Source organism: Chelonoidis abingdonii, chromosome 26, assembly GCF_003597395.2.
Source record: "Chelonoidis abingdonii isolate Lonesome George chromosome 26, CheloAbing_2.0, whole genome shotgun sequence".
NCBI lineage: Eukaryota > Metazoa > Chordata > Testudines > Testudinidae > Chelonoidis > Chelonoidis abingdonii.
The window spans coordinates 16,438,684-16,456,939 of NC_133794.1; the positions used below are offsets into that span (position 1 = coordinate 16,438,684).

General features: G+C 51.9%; 1 protein-coding gene across 2 annotated transcripts; it reads right to left on the reverse strand.

Moving 5' to 3' along the window:
• Positions 1-1,501: 1,501 nt before the first annotated feature.
• Positions 1,502-15,780, reverse strand: ENDOU (endonuclease, poly(U) specific). Of its 2 annotated transcripts, XM_032770652.2 has the most exons (10): positions 15,558-15,780; positions 10,982-11,029; positions 9,942-10,076; positions 9,467-9,511; positions 6,406-6,577; positions 5,691-5,890; positions 3,594-3,707; positions 3,264-3,370; positions 2,547-2,689; positions 1,502-2,015 (listed from the first exon to the last, which is right to left on the reverse strand). In XM_032770652.2, the coding sequence occupies exons 1-10, from the start codon at positions 15,613-15,615 to the stop codon at positions 1,901-1,903; spliced, it is 1,137 nt and encodes a 378-aa protein (XP_032626543.1). In that variant the 5' UTR covers positions 15,616-15,780; the 3' UTR covers positions 1,502-1,900. The 2 variants fall into 2 exon arrangements, with proteins under 2 accessions (XP_032626543.1, XP_032626545.1); XM_032770654.2 differs by lacking the exon at positions 10,982-11,029.
• Between the last annotated feature and the right edge of the window lie 2,476 nt (positions 15,781-18,256).

Sequence of the window (18,256 nt, forward strand, 5' to 3'; positions counted from 1 at the left end):
CCCTTGGTGCTGCCTGACTGGCAAGAAGGGGTTGTAATGTGTTCCAGAATGTGTTGGCCTCCTTTCCCCATCTGTAAAATGGGGTGATCCTGACACCTCTGGGGCATTTTGATGGGGAGCTCTCTGTGGCAGGGACTGTCCCTCACTGTGTGTACATGCAGCAGTACAGGAGAACTCCCTACATGAGAGGTGTGTTTGCCACTAGTTAGTGAGTGGATATGGTGGCCAGCAGTTAGTGGATATGGGGCCAGGAGATGGCACTCAAACACAGTGCTTGGGTTTTGCGGGCTGGCTGCGGTGTGCCTGGCAAGCGATTCCCGGCATGCAGCTCTTACCACAAAGCACCTGATACAAGGGGCCGTGATCTCTGGAGGGGCTGGCTGCTGCTGGGGTTTGCTAATACAACACTCATTTCCCTTTGTTATCAGATCGAGCTCTCTCCAAGGCCTCTTTGCAGGGAAATGCATCTCCTGCCATGCCCCTTGCCTTTTATCCAGGGAGGTGCCCATGTGTTTTGGAGGAATCTCTGCCCTGCTCCCAGCTGCACTTCCTATATCTGCCATTGCACTGGGCTCAGCAGGCCCCTGGATGGCCACCCCCACAAGGAGGCCAGGAGTGAATGTCCATAGGAGCTGAACTCTCCTTGCACTCTCTGGGGCAGGAGGCACATGGACAGGGAGCAGTGGCTCAGGCAGCTTCCACCCTAGTTCAGGGCAGGCTTTTGGCAGAATCTTATGTGCTGTGAGCGCCACCTTATGACCACAGAGCAGTCTGCACTCAGGCAATGCCGGCTTCCAGACAGCAACTACAGCAAGACTGCGGCTATCCCACCCGCCCCTCGGTTCCCCATGAGTGATCTGGTGTACCCACCACCGCGTGGGTCCTAATGGCAGAGTCTCCACTCGGGCTGGCAGGAAGGAAAGGACATGATCCCTCTCCCTGAAGTGGATCCATATCACCCTCTGTCCAGATCAAGGGCTAAAGGCCACTGTTTAGTCCTTAGATCTTGTCAGGGAGTCCAGTGGCCATACAGACCATGGAAGGATTCTGCTCCCATGTACACCAGTGTAAATCCAGGGTCTCTGGAGAGCTTCCAGCATCACAGAGGAACTTGGTGGGGCAGGGTCCAAAGGCAACCAGCCTTGCCCTAGCTAGGCCACTGCAGTTAAGGGGAGTTCTACCAGTGACTTCAATGAGAGCAGTTAGGTCAACGCCAAGCACCATCGATGAGCTGTGGCCATGGGCCAGATTTTTGTAGAACTCCACAGGCCATATACTGAATTCTTCTGGCAATCTCCGTGGGCCAAATCCAGCCCGCGATGCCAGTGGAGAAGGAGAAGCTTTTTCCATCCCAAAGCAACCCTCAGCTTGTGTAGCCAATGGAAATTAACTGAAGAAATTAGCACCCCCACATCCCAGGGGCAGGAAGAGGAGTCTGCACAGTCAGACAGTCACCATGTCACAAAGGAAGCAAGGCCAACTCCTTCAAAGCATTTTTTATTTAACTTGTCTGCATTAATTCCCATCTGTCACATTAAACACTCAACACTTCTTATCACTCTTCTGCTGGATGAGGGACACATGCTTGGGAAGGGAACCGGGAGCTTCTTCAGGGCTACAGACAGTTCACATTTCCTTCCTTCCTTCCTTCATTGTGCAGGTGTCTCAGGGGGCCCCAGCTTCCTTCAGCACCATGCAAACATAATGCATATGCAGCAAGATCATTTAACCCCACCAAGGCAGTCCCAGGCCTGGCAGGTGCAGAAGAGAGTGATCAGCACATTGCAGCCTGTGCGTCCTCTATGAGCCCAAGTTTCCTGGTGCAGCTGCACGCTCCCAGGATGTCACCACCACCCTTTCCCCTCCCTGTGCCTCCCTGCAGCTGGGATTGCTGGCAGCATCAGGATGATGTCACGTAGGCAGTCGCTATATACTTCCTGTTGTTGCCATAGGTTGATTTGGTCCAGGTGTAGGTCTGAATGCCCAGCTGATGGCCTCCCAAGCTCAGCCGGCACCTGAAGGAGGAAAGCCCACACTTCAGCACTGCCTTGCTCCTGACTCCACCCCCCTCACAGATGAGCAGCTCAGTGCTCAGGGACTGAGTCCATGCAGGCAGTGCTGAGGGTAGCCATGCTGACCCCAGAGTTCAGTCCAGAATGCAATTGGATTCGTGTCTCCCCCACATCACCTAGGCCAAGGCAAACCTCCTCTTAATTCCCCTCACCCCATACTCTGTCCAGAACCAGGCTCTGACTAGGAGCCCAGCAGTAGGTCAGACCGAGAGGTCACCTGGAACAGGCATGATGTGCCCACCTTGGCCCTGGAATTCCAGGGGTGAGCAGAGCTTGGGTGAATATCCTTCCACCACAGGGTAGTGGGAATGGGTGCTTCTGGCTCCATCACCTTCCCCTCGGTGGGGCAGGCTGAGTGACACGCAAGGTATGCAGTACTGTTGTAGCCAAGTTGGTCAACACAAGACATGATTTCACTCACCATGTCTCTCTGACTTGGAAGGGACAGATGCGAGGGACAGGCACAGTACTTACATCTTCCCTGGCCGAGCAATGAAGCACAAAGTGTAGAGACCAAATTCAAACTCAGGGCTGCAGCCAATGAAGGCAGAGCCCACCTCCTTGAAATAGCCATCCCAGCTGAACTGCATCCCCAGCACGTCAGGGTATGAGGCCCACTAAAGAGAGAGAGAATGAAGGGTGAGAGCTGTGACCCACCCAGAGATCCAGGGTCACTCTCAGAGCGACGAGTCAGAACTGTGACCCATCCAGAGATCAAGGGACACTTTCATTTGCAGAAATATCAGAGCAAGAGGACATTAACACAAGGAAATTAATGCTTCCCCTTGGCTGTCCTTCCATGCTGGAGCTCGTCTATCCCATGTCCAGCCCTTCCCATCTTGCCCTCCGGGGTCCTGGCAGGAAAAACACATGGAAGGAAGTGTCCCCGATGTGACACTCAGCCTGGGGTCAAATGGGCCATTGCTGATACTGGCTGGGATCCTCAGTGGAACTGAAGAGCGCAAGCACTCAACTGCCTTTGGATTCCAATGGGATTGCACCGGCGGGGTCCCTGAGACTGCTCTGAGAACCCTCCGCGTCGTACATATGGGGCCAAAGCCCCAGCTAGCGCGAATTGGCAAAATGTCATTGACTCCAGAGGAGTGATGTCGATTTACACCAGTTAGGGAGCTGGCCCATCGACCCCAGTGAGGCTGTGCTGGGTTTCACTTGCCCATCAGCAGTACTTACCGGCCCGTCGTAGTTGTGGCTGTGGTAGTCAACCAGCCCCTTCTTCTCCAGAAGGTAGAAACGAATCCAATTGTGGAATCCGGACACTTTTCCTTTTTTGACTTCCCCTAAATAGCAAGGGAGACAGTCACTGGTTAGCTGCACCCTGAGGAGGAGGCCTAGTGACCCCTCAGCCCTGCTGACATTGGGCCAGCACAACGTGGCTGGGCACACACATTGAACCCTAGGGGGAAGAGGGTTTCCTCTGCCTTTGTCTGGGAGCAAGTCTGCTCAGTACATCTCTGCAGCCAACCTCTGCCCGGGCTGTGTGTACCCAGCACCGTACTGTACCTGAAAAGACGTGCTCAAAGCCACTGGAATCCCCCTCCTCCTTGCCTCTGGAATAAAGGCCAAACCACATTTCCTTCAGGTCACTGACAAACTCCTCCTGGGTGCTGTAGCGCTCTGGAGAGAAAGCAACACGGACAGGGCCCCGAGCAAGTGAGAGGAGGGGAACCAAATTTCAGAGAGAGGCAAGTTCTGGGCCATGTGTAACACTGATAGATCCGGTTGTGTTGGTGGCTCTGGAGCTAAATGCATGAGCCTCTACTGATGAACTAAAAGCCACACGGCTCTTAGCCAAGGCTGAAGCAGACATATCAATCTCTAGCTGGGCTTGGTACCACTAAAGGGGGACAGACAGCCACATCAAGCAGGGCTGGGTTACACATGCTCTGGGCAGATCCCCTCCAGACTCCTGACCAGGGCTTTGGAAGAACCAGACATGAGGGTTCCTCTGCTCCAGAGCGGGCATCCCAGGTGTTAACGGTGAGCTCTGGGCCTGCCAGGCAGGACTTTGGGTGCTTAGCCAGTGCTTAGGCAGTGCTGGGCAGCTGCCCATGCACCGTGCCCCTCTTTATATGTGTTAATCTTCCCACCTGCAGGGATCCATCCCCAGGACCGGCACCATTGTTTCTCGCGCCCTAGGCGCACGGCCATTTTGCCACCCCCCCGCGCTGATCCCGCGGGTCCAGTGGAGCTGCCGCAGGCATTCCTGCGGAGAGTCTGTTGGTCCGTGGCTGTGGTGGAGCTGCCGCAGGCATGCCTGCGGAAGGTCCACCGGAGCCGCGGGAGCAGCCGACCATCCGCAGGCATGACTTGGCGCCTCCACCGTGTAGCCGCGGACCAACGGACCCTCTGCATGGCATGCTCTGCGGCAGGGTTCAACGAGGCCGTCCTTGCCACTCCCCCCCGCGCAAAATTGCCGCCCCCATCAATAACTGAGTGGCCTAGGCAATGCCTAGCGCCATAATTGGTAGCCGTCCGGCCCTGCCCATCCTCGTATGCATACGTAGCTCCATGTCTTTTGTCACATTCTCAGTGCTAGGAGAGAGATGCTGCGACTGACAGCCCCTGGGAGCAGTGTTGACCCGCCAGCATAGCAGGAAGCAGAGAATGGACACCCCAGTGCCACCAGGGACTCACCCCTCCAGGGAAGGTGAGGGGGTGCTCAGGTTCTGTGGTCATTCAGACCCTGGCTTCTCTGCTGAGAGCAGCGCACAGGAGCTGTTTGTGATTAGAGGAGTGTCCTATAATTGTCCTGAAACTTTGAGCAGGGGATGTGACACAAGAATGTAAATTTGACCCCTTTTGGGAGACACGAAGCTTGCTACTCCCCACTTTCCGTTCCCAGCCTGGCAGGAGCCATCATCTCCTCACCTCCCATGGCCCTGGGACCGGGAGAAGTTCTGTGCCCACATATGATTATTGGGTCCCATGCTTTCTGCTTGCCACGCCCTTGCACACACCCTGAGTTTTGCAGATACAGGCTGATTCCTGCTTGCTGTTCAGCCACTGGAGAAACTTGGATGCAGCAAACACCTGTTCTCAGGGTAATCTCGACTGCTCAGACAGTCGATGCAATACACTTGGCAGGAAGGTTCGGTGAACAGGCCTATCCGCTTGCTCAGCAGAATGCAACCCAGGTGCTACCCCTGTGCAGGTCGCTTCCCAGTACATCCCAGCAGGCCCTGGCTGCCCAGTGCTATCCCTGCAGATCCTTCCCAGTACAACCCCAGCAGGCCCTGACTGCCCAGTGCTACCCCAGCAGGCCCTGCCCAGTGCTACCCCCACAGGCCCTGGCTGCCCAGTGCTACCCCCGCAGACCCTTCCCAGTACAACCCCAGCAGGCCCTGCCCAGTGCTACCCCCACAGGCCCTTGCTGCCCAGTGCTACCCCAGCAGTCCCCACCAGTGCTACCCCAGCAGGCCCTGCCTATTGCTATCCCTGCAGGCCCTTGCTGCCCAGTGCTACCCCAGCAGGCCCTGCCCAGTGCTACCCCCACAGGCCCTGGCTGCCCAGTGCTACCCCAGGAGGCCCTGCCCAGTGCTACCCCCACAGGCCCTGGCTGCCCAGTGCTACTCCAGGCACAGCACAGGATCCACTTACTTTTCTTGTGCAGGAAATTGTAAAGCTTTATCATGAGCTCCGTTTTCATGACCTCCTGCAGGAAGTTCTCCTGCTCCTTCAGCTGCTCGGCACTGAAGGCTTCCCCTCTGCCCGTCATCCTTTGGTAATTATCCAGCAGCTTAATGAAGCTGGCATAGGTCGGTTTGGAGAAGAGCTTCTCATTGACATACGTGTAGAGTCTGAAATGGAGAGATCGTTGGAGCTGGGGGGCAGGAACAGCCAATACAGCAGCTTTCTGGAACGAGGGCCAGTGGCCAGGGATTCCAGGTGCCCAACCTGAGGTTCCTTAAAGGGCCTGGACTGCCAGAGCCAGTGTGCTCGGCACACCCTGAGAATCAGGCCCCTTTAAACTGTCTCAGGTCCAGTGACCAAAATCACTGGGCACTTTTGAAAGTGTAGGCCTCAGATCTTTGAAACAGTCCCCTGCTTGCCCTGCCTGCTCCCTCCACTCCCCCGATTCCCCCCAGGTGGGGCTTCAGCAATCAGAAGGGCTCTCCCTGCCTTCTCCCACCCCCCAGGAACTAACATTCTCTAACATTGTAACACGGCCCTTCAGCCCATCTCCTCCCGTGCAGGCTCCCTGCTCAGAGCCCTGCATGGCATCGGGCCACATTCCACCCTCATGCTGGAGCTGTAGGGGGATTGGGAACAGGTCACCCAGCCCAAGGCAATGGCGAGCGCACACAGCACTCACGGCTCAGGAGAATGATCCTCTTTGTCTTTGATCTCGGCAGAGGAGGCGAGATGCTGCAGGTTAATGGTGATGTCTGACTTCTGGGCTTTGTTGTGGTCCACCTTGAAAAGCTGCTCGGAGATGCTCAGGAGCTCTTCGTTGGTGATGGAGTCGTGACTGCTGGAGAATCCTTCTGCAGGGGTCAGGACCATTGCACAAGCAGATGAGTGGATGTGCAGAGCCAGGCCTGGGAGCTTAGCCTCGGGGGAGGGCCTAGCACCCCACTTTCAGTAATTTCAGCAACTCAGTTGCCCCACGCCAGGGAGCTTGCCCTGATTTTGTCTTCCCCCTAACACAGAGCTGCAGGGGGTGGGGCAGGGCTATTGAAAGCCACAGCAATGCTGGGAAGAGAGAGAACTGAGGCTTCTAAGCAGGGGAGCTCCAAGACCCCAGTACGACCTAGCTGCTAAGGCAAAAGTCACCCCAGGGCATACGGAGCACAAGACTGAGGCACCACTTCAGTCCCTCTTCAGCCCACAGGGTGCCCAGGCTTCGTGGTGGTCTCAGCCCTGCACTGGATTATCCGCAGACTGCAAGTGCATTGGGGCACGGGCATCACCTGCAATGCGCCTTGCACACAAGATGATACTGAAGCTCTGGGAGGCAGTGGGAGGAGGTCACAAGGGCAGGGGAAATTCAGGAGCTACTGGGGCTGAGCATTCCCAAAGGAGGCCAGCAGACAAGGCTTCTCAACCCTTAGAACTAGTGAGTCTGCAGGGAAGGGCCCTGGTTGTCCAGGGCAGGAGTTCTCCTGATAGACAGGCCCCTCGCCCTTGCATCTTGGCACCAGCAGGAGCAGTGCTGCTCACTCTAATGATTTCACCAGGAGGCTCCCACTATTTATTTTTTTTGCATCAAGCCCTGGCTCCTGGAGTCAGGTGATTATAGGGGAGTGACAGTTTACACTCCGACTGCCCGATTGCCTGGGTCTGAGCTCAGGTGGCCAGCCCAAGCTGCTACCCATGCAGCAACGTCCATACTGCTATTTTTAGAACGTTAGCTCAAGCAATGCTAATGTGTCTGTCCACTGGGCTGCACTGTAGACAGACCCTCTAAGTCTAAAAGGGACCTCTGTGATCATCTAATATGACCTGTGTAGCACAGGCCAGAGACCTTCCCTGATTCAATTCCTTTTTGAACTAGAGCAGATCTTGTAGCACAGGGATTTTCAACCTTTTTTCATTTGTGGAAGCCTAAAAGATTTCGAATGGAGGTGCGGACCTCTTTGGAAATCTTAAACACAGTCTGCAGACCCCCATTGGTCCACGGACCATGGATTGAAAACCACTGCGTTAGGAAACTATCCAGTCTTGATTTTAAAATGGCCAATGATGGAGACTCTACCACAACACTTGGTAAATTATTATAAAGTTTAATTACCTTCACTGTTAAAATTTGCACCTTATTTAGCTAGCTTCAACTTCCAGCCATTGGGTCATATTAGATCTTTGTCCCTTAAACTGAAGAGCCCATTATTAAATATTTGCTCCCATGTAGGTACTTGTAGACTGTAACCAAGTTACCCCTTAACCTTCTCTTTTTTAAGCTAAATAGATTGAGATCCTGGAGTCTGTCACTATAAGGCATGTTTTTCAATCCCTTAATCATTCTAGTGGCTCTTCTCTGAACCCTCTCCAATTTATCAATATCCCTGTTGAACTGTGGGCACCAGAACTGGACACATTATTCCAGCAGCAGCCACTCCAGTGCCAAGCAGAGAGGTCTAACAACCTCTCTACTCCTACTTGAGATTCCCCTGTTTATGCATCCCAGGATTGCATTTGCCATTTTGGCCACAGCAGCACACTGGGAGCTCATGTTCAGCTGATTATTCACCATGACTCCCAAATTTTTCTCAGAATCACTGCTTCCCAGGATAGAGTGCCCATGCTGTAAGTATGCCTGCATTCTCTGTTTCTGGGTATAGATATAGATATAAATGCTTCCCCCAGCACCACACAGCACCATCTACCTGCCCTGTGCACAGAAGGGGGTCAATGCTACACATGCCACAGGTCAATGTCATGCCCCACATCTGAGCAGGCAGGGAGAGAGCCTGATCTTCTCACTCAGATAACTAGGGAGTGATCCCGGAGAGATCAGCTCCTCTCTGGCATAGGAACAAAGAATGCCTGACATGCTGGCAGGATGGGCTCTGTGTGCTGGAGAGCAGGACTCTGAAAGGAACTTGGGGTTGATGATGGAAACCAACCGAACGTCAGGTCCCAGTGTGGCTGCGTCTGGGAGTGTGAACACAGTGCTTGGACATATCAACAGGACTATCGGGTCAGAGCAGGGAAGTGCTATTACCCTGGATACAGCATCGGCGAGCCTGATACTGGATATTGTGCCCACACTTCAGAGAGAAGGTTGAACAATTGGAAGGGGTTCCGAGAAAAGCCACAGGAATGATTCAAAATCAGGAAAAATTGAAACAGAAAATGAAATGCAAATTTGTAGCAATGGGAGAATTTCCAATTGGAGCAGCTCACCAAGTCCTTCAATCAAGCCTCCTTCAAAAAGATCTGCTCTGGCCCAATCACAGACTATCACTACAATCACTGACTGCTGGGCCCATGCAAAGACCCTGGTGGATTCTCTGGCTTGTACTATCCAGGAGCTCCGACTGGATGATCACAATGGCCTTAAAGTATATGACTCTTTGAGGCTATAGAGGCATATGGGGACTGAGACGCCTTATGACACTGACACCTCTTAGCACCTTTCATCTGCAGCTTATTACAAATCATGCCCCCCAGATTTACACCTAGATTTACTTCTGTGGCACACAGCCCTACAACTTCTCTACCACAGGCTGTTAACTGCACCTCATTGCCATAACTACAGGAAAAATGCTGAATCATGAGATTCGCAACATTGGAAACCCATGGCCTTTGTACTGATAGGAAGTGCAGAAGAGCAATAACATGTGCAGAGCCTTTTGTTTGGGGAAACAGGCAGGGGCTGGCTGGAAAATGGTCACAGGTCACACACTTTGCTAGCGACAAGTGCAGCTACTCACCCATGGAGTCTGCAGGCTCAGCCATGGGGTCCTTCTGTCTCCCATCTACATTAAGTGAACAGAAAAAAGACAGCAAACGATCACTCAGTAGACAGTCCCAGACTCGGGCACCTGGGTTGTGGGGACTTCCCAGGGACTTACGCTGAATGTGTTATCTAGAGAAACCGAGGGTAGCAGCTGGTGCCTGATTGTCATTGTTTTCTACTCATTACAGGACCTCACACACGTGGGCACCCACCCACACGTTTGCACACGCAAGGGCACATCCAAGCACACACACACACACAAGCGCACACAGCCAGTGCATTGGTCTGCTGTGTCATTCTCCATGTTCTGTTTGGGACCAATAAGTGTGAGAACTGGACTAATAAGCATAATCACAACCGATAATGACGATGGAATGGGAGAGCGAGAGCAGTGCCTGGAAGCAACCCAGAGCCCAGCCTAGTCCCATGTTCCCCCAGAGGCCACTCACCCTTGCTGCAGTGCATATGGTAATCTTCACAGCAGTTGCGATATTTTTCACACTTGGTATTACAGTGACACTCATCCTGCTTGTTGTACCGCTCATGGCAGCGCCCCCTGCAGGAGTCGGGATCTGTGTACAAGCCTAGGGGAAAGGAAAAACAAGCTTTCAGTTTAAAAGGCAGCAACACCGTCCCTAGGACTAGTCATGAAGGAATCACGCTGCTAACTCCGCATTGTGATAACTGCCCATGCCACCCACTCCAGAGGAAGGTGCAGAACACTCCCTCGTGGGTAAGTGGGGATCACCTGCGGGGATGGAAGTTCCTTCTCAGTGACCAGCGACCTGGACCCATGTGGTCATGTGCACAGATTCTCCAGTACGATCCCCTGGGAGAGGCTGTTCTGGGCCAGGTGCCCCAGAAGGGGCATCGATCGCACTCAGAATTTTGCTGCTGGCCAAGTCCACTATATGGCATAGGTGAGTAGCAATGGTCTGAACTCGCAACGTTTGGGTTCCAGCCTGATGTTCTCTAACATTCAGGGGTGTTTGGATCAGACCTGTAGGTTCTGTTTGTGGCAGAGGCTGCGAGTCATCCTGCGCAGAGCACACAGTGGAGTCTCCATGAGCTGGAATCTGCTCACTGAGTGTGGGACTGGCTCAGCCAGGGGTCGCTGGGTGATTCCATGCCCTGGGCAGTGCTGGAGCTTGAGCTGGATGGTCATGATGGTCCCTTCTCGCCTTGAATTTGATGACTCTGTGAATGAGGCCTAGGCAGCTCGTAAGCCCCATTTAGCCCTGTTTTCATAGCTTCTGCAATTCTAATGCCAGGAGGGACCCTTCTGATCATCCAGTCATAACCCCATGCAGGCCTGAGAACCCCTGGCCCCAGCCCGCTGGCTTGTGGCAGAGCCCTGAGGTGACTGCAGGCCTGTGCTGAGTTTAATTTCACCCTGGGAAGGGCCAGCAAGGGAGTTAATAGAGAGTTGTGCTAATTCCCAGCATTGTGAATTGTAGACTGCAGCCGCTAGGCATTGATGGAGACTCACCGGCAGAGCTGGCATGTGCTGGCTCTGTTTCCTCGTTATCCTCAGCAGCTGCAATAAACGGAAAGGAAAAGCCATGACTGTCTGTAGCTGGCGGTGGAGGGGCTGAGAGACAGGGAGGTCTGAGTGGGGCTACCCTGTCATATTTGGACACGGTCCACTCCTGGCTGCAACACCCGATGAGCAACCCATGAAAATAATTCACCATTGGAACAATATAAGGGTCATGGTGGATTTACCATCACTGAAAATGTGTAAGTCAAGTTTGGATGATTTTCTAAAATATGTCCTCTAGGAATTCTTTTGGGGAAAGTCTTGTGGCCTGTGTTACACAGGAGGTCAGACTAGAGGATCCCAGCAGTCCCTACTGGCCTGGGAATCTAGGAATCTTGAATCGTGGTGGGACTGGGTTTGCTGCAGAGCTGCCTGGGAACTGGCATTTCTTCCCTGCCAAAAGTGTCAGTGAAAAAGGAAACAGGTTTGTTTTTTTTTTGCCAAAAACAATTGTCTGACATTTGGGAGGGGGCGGGAGGCGGTTGCTGACCAATAGAAAGCATTAGAAATGAATGTCTTCCCTCTTTTTGTAACTGAAAACTGAAACATTTTATCTGGGTGAGTGAAATATTTTGGTAAGACCAAGAATTTCCACTCAACTAGTTCATATTTTTCAGTCACCAAAAAAATGAAAAAAGAACAAAAAAATTTTGTTTTCTGATTCCTGAAAATTGAACCACGTTTTGGCCTTTGGCTTTTCACTGAAAACTCAAAGAATTTCATCTGATGTGGCCATTGTGGAATATTCCAATGAAAGAGCCGGAAAAGTGCTTTGAGGTAAAATTCTCAGCCACCTCTCCTCTGGGTCTGACGTGACAGGGAGCTGAGGCTGCAGGCTGGGCGAATGCTTGAAAGAGCAGGTGGGCAACACAGCCAGCCAGTGGCAACTGGTGTCGCTAGCCAGGACAGGCCTGCCAGGTGCAGGAAAAAAGCATCAATGTGATGGAGAAGCAGTAGAGAGATTCCTGGGAGGGGAGTGACCCGGTTGCAGCGCAGGCCAGCGACACTTTGAACTAACCAGCCAGACTCCAGCATGGCCCCAGGATCAGGAATAGCAGAGTGACTTAAAGGCATCTTTGCCCATGCCAGCAGGCAGGCCCCTCCCTCACTGGCCTGCACCAAGTGCTCCTGGACCCCAGCTGAGGTCAGTGTCTTTTAGCTGCACCTGGTGACTGCACCTTTGAAACGTCACCAACAATAGCGACTCAGAGAAGCTTTTAGTTTCCCTGCCATAAATCAGCTGTAACTAAAAACTCGCCTGCTGTGCCAGGGTTTATCAGATTCACTTGAAAGCGGAGGCAATTAGCATTTGCTCTGGAGTGATCCCACAATCCTGTACTCACCTGCCCCACGCCAGGACTGTGGGAAACCTCTGCACACTGTCATACTATGATATTGCACCTGGGATCCAGCAATCCCCATAGAAGGAGCCAGGCTCCTGCTGGCATTGCCCATGTGGGGTCTGTTAGTGAACCCATAGCATGGCCATGCCTCACAGTATCAGTGCTTCAGTGACGTATAGCTCCAGGAGCTGCACCTGTGCCCTGGACCAGTCAGCTTCCCTGTGTAATATCTTAGCTGTATGCAAATTCCTCACAGATTGGGTTCCTTTATGCAACTTCTTTTGGACTGATGCAACACTTTATGCAAGTTCTTTTGGACTGAAGCATGATTCGCCCTGACCCACCTTCATATGCTGGCACGGTCACAAGTAGTTCTGATGTTTCATCTCCATTACAGCCCCTCTGTACAAATTCTTAACTTCTGGGCTAGAGGCAGGCAAGTGATTGTTATGGTGAATATTAATTAGCAGTGTAGCCTGTTGCCCTGTTTTCAAATCATGTGGCCCTGGCTCAATGTCTTAAAAATCAATGAATTAACTGCCCTAGTAGGAGCTGTTGATTCCCCCGCCTTCTGAAAATTTTAATGAGTTTTTGCCATAGTTACACAAATGCACACAATTGCTAAAAGCAGTGGGAATTAACATTGTACAGACGCCAATGCTAGTGCAAACTCTGTTAGGATCATTAAGTAGTCACACTACTGGCTTGGATAATAATGTTATTCAAATGGTTAAACATGTGGCTCAACAGGATTTTAAGCTATCTTGCGGTTTAGCTGCATTGAAAGCCGGCACAGCAAACCTCGAACGAACCACCTAGTGACCACAAGATCTGTTAAGGTACGAAGGCACCAGGGCAAGTTTATTATTGACGAAGCACGGTACTAGTATCCTGCAGACTCTACCGGACCACTAATACGTGTATGCCCATAACAACGGACCAGTTCGGTGAATGGCGGGACTTTCCATTCCGCCCTAGGCTAGACAAAGACACTCCCTCTGAGATGCATCTTTATACCCCGATACAAACAAGTGACTTACTGCCCCCTGACGTGGCTAGTTATTATTCATCACCTTGTACATATTGGTTTGATCAAAACATCTCTATTACTTACTGTCATCCTGACCTTATGTTTTAGGAGGGGTCACTGTGTTCCTGTTATCCCTGGGGAATGTTTTTGTACCATCCTTGATAGTATCCAGTTTCCCTGGCAAAGCAACAAGTTCATCCTTGCTGACTAAAGAGTCAAACCTGCTCCTCGGTCATTCCCAGAGACTGAAGTTTGCCCCAGGCCTCAAGAGCTTGCACAAAGCCCCTGCACTTCAGCCCCCCGCCAGAAGTCCAGGCCAGTAGAGCATGGGGGTGGTGCTAGGCCTCTGCAAAGGGATTGATTTCAACGGGACATAAAAAAGGAATCTTCCTGTTTAGAAAGGTTATGTCATTCAATCTGGAAACAGTGACTTGACTAACACAATATCACGTGACTTGACTAATCATTCAAACAGAGCAAACACCCAGTCACGGAGAGTTAATGCTCACAGCATATATAAACTGTTGAATTCATTATTCAGAAATGTAATGGATCAGAATAGGGTAATATCCCTTTAAATAGTGTGTGAGCCTTCTAGTGGTACTCACCATGTTCTCCGTTTCCATAGCTGCAAGAAGCAGCCAGAGCAGCAGCCTGCCTGTAGCTAGGGTGAGCATGCTGTGTGTTTAGTAAACACTGGGGCCTTACTGTGCCCTGGTGATTTCTTCATGTTGTCTTCGTTGCATAAATAGCAAGAGACACACACGAACTTTGCATTAGCCACTATCACCTGATTAGCACCAGAGCTAGTCACAAACTGCTCACGCAATGTGTCACTTGGTGAATAATGGTGATACTTGTGAAAGAAGGTATCTGAGGAAAAAATAGTCATGGCCTCCACCTAGCACTAGGTGACTCCAGGCTGCGGAGGAGCCCATGGAAAGTGTCTCACAAACTATCCATGAATGAAAAACAAATCAGAGCAAATCACACCCTGAGCTTGGACAGAAAGTAAAGGGGACATTTGCAGGGATGGGGTGTAAATTATTAACAATAAATAACTGGAGGAGCCCAGGCAGTATTTCTGAGGCGGGTGTAACCCCAGCGGCAGCTGTACCCAGGGGCGCAGGAACAATTTGATTAGTGGGGGTGCTGAGAGCCATTCAGCCAAACTGTAAACCCTGTGTCTAATGGAAACCACTTCAAGCCAGGCGGTGCGAGAGCACCCCCAGCTCCAGCACCTTTGGCTGTGTCATCACAATCCTCCAAATACTAAAACAGCCTCCAGTTTCTACCTTCTTATCAAACCCTTTCCTGCTAAGTCCTAGGGACCTGAACTTGACAAGGAGCTGAGCAATACCTAGAGTGGCCAGACGTCCTGATATTAGGGGCTTTGTTTTATATAGGCAGGGCGAGTGCAAGGATGTTTCGTGCCCTAGATGAAACTTCCACCTCGTGCCCCCCACCAAGCCCTGTGGCAGCTGTCCACCACCCTGAGGCGCCTCCCCCACTGCAGCTCCCCCCAGCCTGGGGAGCCATGTGGCAGCTCCCTGCCCCAGCTCACCTCTGCTCTGCCTCCTTCTCAAGCACGCTGTTGCCATTCCACTTCTCCCTCCTCCCAGCAGCGCCAATCAGCTGTTTGGCGCTGCAAGCCTGGGAGGGAGAGAAGCAGAGCAGGGCGGCGTGCTCAGGGGAGGAGGCGGAGCAGAGGTGAGCTGGGACCGGGAACGGTTCCCCTGCATGCTGCACCCCCCCTTACTTGCTGCAGGCATCCCTCCCCGCACCCCCCTGCCCCATGTCCCTCTGCCTCAATGCTGACGACCACCGGGGCAGCCAAAGATCCAGCCGCCGTGGTCACAGCCGAAGGACACGAAATGTCGCCCCCCAAATGCTAGTGCCCTAGGTGACCACCTAGGTCACCTAATGGGTTGCACTGGCCCTGTATATAGGCCCTATTACTCCCCATAGGACCCTATTACACCCCCCCCCAGGACCCTATTACCCTCCCCGTCCCGATTTTCCACACTTGTTATCTGGTCACCCAAGAGATGCTAAGCACCCCAGTGGAAAGAGGCCTCAGACCCTTCCATGGTCAAGCCTCTGTTGGGAAGATTTGCTGGCTGTCATAGTGTAACAAAGCATCTCTACTTACTGCCAGAGGCCAAGCTGCAGGCGATTCCTGCTGTGATGAGAAGGATCCAGGTCTTCATTGTTCCAGAGACGCAGCAGATGAAGCTTCCAAGATGTCAGTGAGAAGGAGACTCCCGAATTCCCAAACACCCGTCTGCCCGTCCCTGCTATCTATGGGAGGCTCACAGCAATGCCAGGGGAGAGGGCGCTGGGGAAGTTTGCTTGGCTCCCTTGTGGGAGGCGAGTGTGGTGGATATGGTGACAGCTGAGTGATGCATGCAGAGGCGTGCACACCAACCTTGCCAAAATTCCATTATTTAAAAATTTTTCTTGCTTAAGACAGGTGGAAGGCTGGAAATTCCGGCTGAGTCTATAGCTGTGCTCTGCCCGCTGCAACATGCATGTGGCCCCAGGACTCTGGGTGCTCTGGTAGTAGAAATTAATAATCTGAGTACTAATGTGTGAGACATCTCTGAGTGCCCTCTCACTGGGGAGGGTATTGCTGACACTCACTGGGCTGGGCTGTCATCCTGCCAGACTCTCCAGACCTGGGCTGCAGTGTGCTGCTTCCTACAGTGGCCAGGAGGGTAAAAAGGAAACATGCGGACTCATTGGGCTAGTTACCAGCTCCTCACCCTGCTCCGCTGCCTGGCTGCTGGCACGTCCTACACGATAGCTTACCCCCCCTACCCACCGTCTCCCAGACCCTCTGTAGGAAAGCCCCACCCCATTCCCTCCCTTTGAGGTGGCACTGGGCGCTCCCAGAGTTACCCAACAGCGGTCTCTGCAGTTTCCTGCTCCCTGCCCTGTTCCTTCTGCCCTTTGGGGCCTTCAGTTATGTCACCACAGAGTCTCTGGGAGATACCCGACTGCTCCTGATGGTTTCCAGTCCCAGAACACGTTGTGTAACCTGGGCAGGACACACAGAAGGACCCAGCTCATAGGAGCTGCCAGATGGGCTCAAACCGGGGGCCATCTAGCCCAGTCTCCCGGCTCTGAGACTGCCAGCATAGTTGCTTCAGAGGAAGGTGCTAGGAGCCCCACAATGGCAGTCATGGGATAACCTGCCCTAGGGAAAGTTCCCAGTTCCTGCCCCCTGGTAGTGACAAGTTGGCTCATGCCCCAGAGGGAGAGAGTTCCAAGCCCTTCCCAGCTTACTTAGGTCATGTCTACACTACAAACTGATGCAAGTGTCACTGATCCATATGATCAGTGCTAGACTCCCAGCTTTGGGACAGTCCCTGGAGGAACCCCTTCCATATGCCAGACCCCCAAGGGGTCTCCCTCTTCCTTCAGGTTGGGCCACTCAGCATCACTGCCTCCTGAGACAACCTCTGGGGCTCCAACCCTCCTGCCTCATCCCGTGAATTCCGCTTGGTGAGTCCAACTGGGACAAACTCCTGGTGGAGACCTGTCCATTCCTCCAGGATTAGTGCATCTCAGCAAGCATTTGCAGTGACACTCAAACAGTGATGTCAAAACAGTCGGGTTCATAAGTTTCCTGGAACACAGCATAGGAAGTCCTTAGGTTAGCAGAGAAATGGAGGTTAAAGCATAGTCCAAGTCCATTCTGGTTAGCCAGAGCCCAGTCAAGCTGTAGTGAACTCCATCATTCAAATTTTGTCTCTATGTCTTTGGTCAGATCCCAGGTGACAGCACGACTTCTTCCAGCAACCATCTCTTATCCCCCTCACCCCCACCTCACATACACACATCTTCCCCATCCTTTGTTCTCAAGTTGGGAAATGTTTCTCAGCTTCCCTGCTGAGAGGTGGATGAATCCATCTCCCTCTGGGTCGTTGGTTGCTCTTGTCAATGTCCTGGAGATTGGCTTTGCTGTTCCTTCATGTATTCTCAATGGATATGGGGTTGACCTCAGTGTGACTTTCTGTACCCCAAAGCAACACCTTGACACCCCCATTTTCACCATGGTGATATAATAATGATATGTTTTGCACAAAGTCAGCCTTGTGAGGTATCATTTAAAAAGTCTTGATCTGTTGAGTATTGATATCCTGTTGGATTGTATGTGCTGTCATTGTATCTGGAGTTATAATGTTTTGCTATGTATGTGTTACTGAAATATGCTGTGAGGTTAAATGCACCCAAAACCAGCCTTTCAGATGCAACAGTAAAATAGGCCAAACAGTGTTGATAGCCTATTGAGGGAAAGACACACACTAAAAAGAATTACCCCAGGAACTGTGTACAATAGAAACCTCTCAGAGATAACACATACACAGTGGACACTGTTTTAATCATGTCATAGCAAAAAATCTTTCCAGCAAGCTGGAAGAAGCTATAAAACAGGGAAGAAACTTCATCACTTGGCCTCACTCCCCTTGCAATTCAACACCTGGAAACACCTTAGGAGCAAAGACTTAACTGGGGAAGGTGGTCGGAGGCTAAAGGGATTTCGAGCCTGTGTGTGGAAGATCGGTGGACTGATTATACCATCACAGTGAGACACTGCTTGATTCAAATCCTGTTTAGTGTATAGAATTTAGATTGTAATTTTGTTTTCTTCCTTAGGTAACCAACTTTGATCTGTACGCTATTACTTATAATCACTAAAAATCTATCTTTCTGTAGTTAATAAATCTGTTTTATATTTTTTATGTAAAATAGTGTGTTATTTGAAGTGCAAAGGGAAATCTGTTCAGGAGCAGCTGGTGCATTGTCCTCTCCACATTGAGGGAGGGGCGGACTGGGTAATAACTT

Excerpts from the sequence above, each read along its gene's own strand:
- ENDOU (XM_032770652.2), bottom strand. The coding sequence starts at position 15,615 with ATGAAGACCTGGATCCTTCTCATCACAGCAGGAATCGCCTGCAGCTTG. Across the intron at positions 9,512-9,941 it reads CCATATGCACTGCAGCAAGG|ATGGGAGACAGAAGGACCCC; the intron begins GTGAGTGGCCTC and ends CACTTAATGTAG. Across the intron at positions 5,891-6,405 it reads GAGGATCATTCTCCTGAGCC|ACTCTACACGTATGTCAATG; the intron begins GTGAGTGCTGTG and ends TCTCCATTTCAG.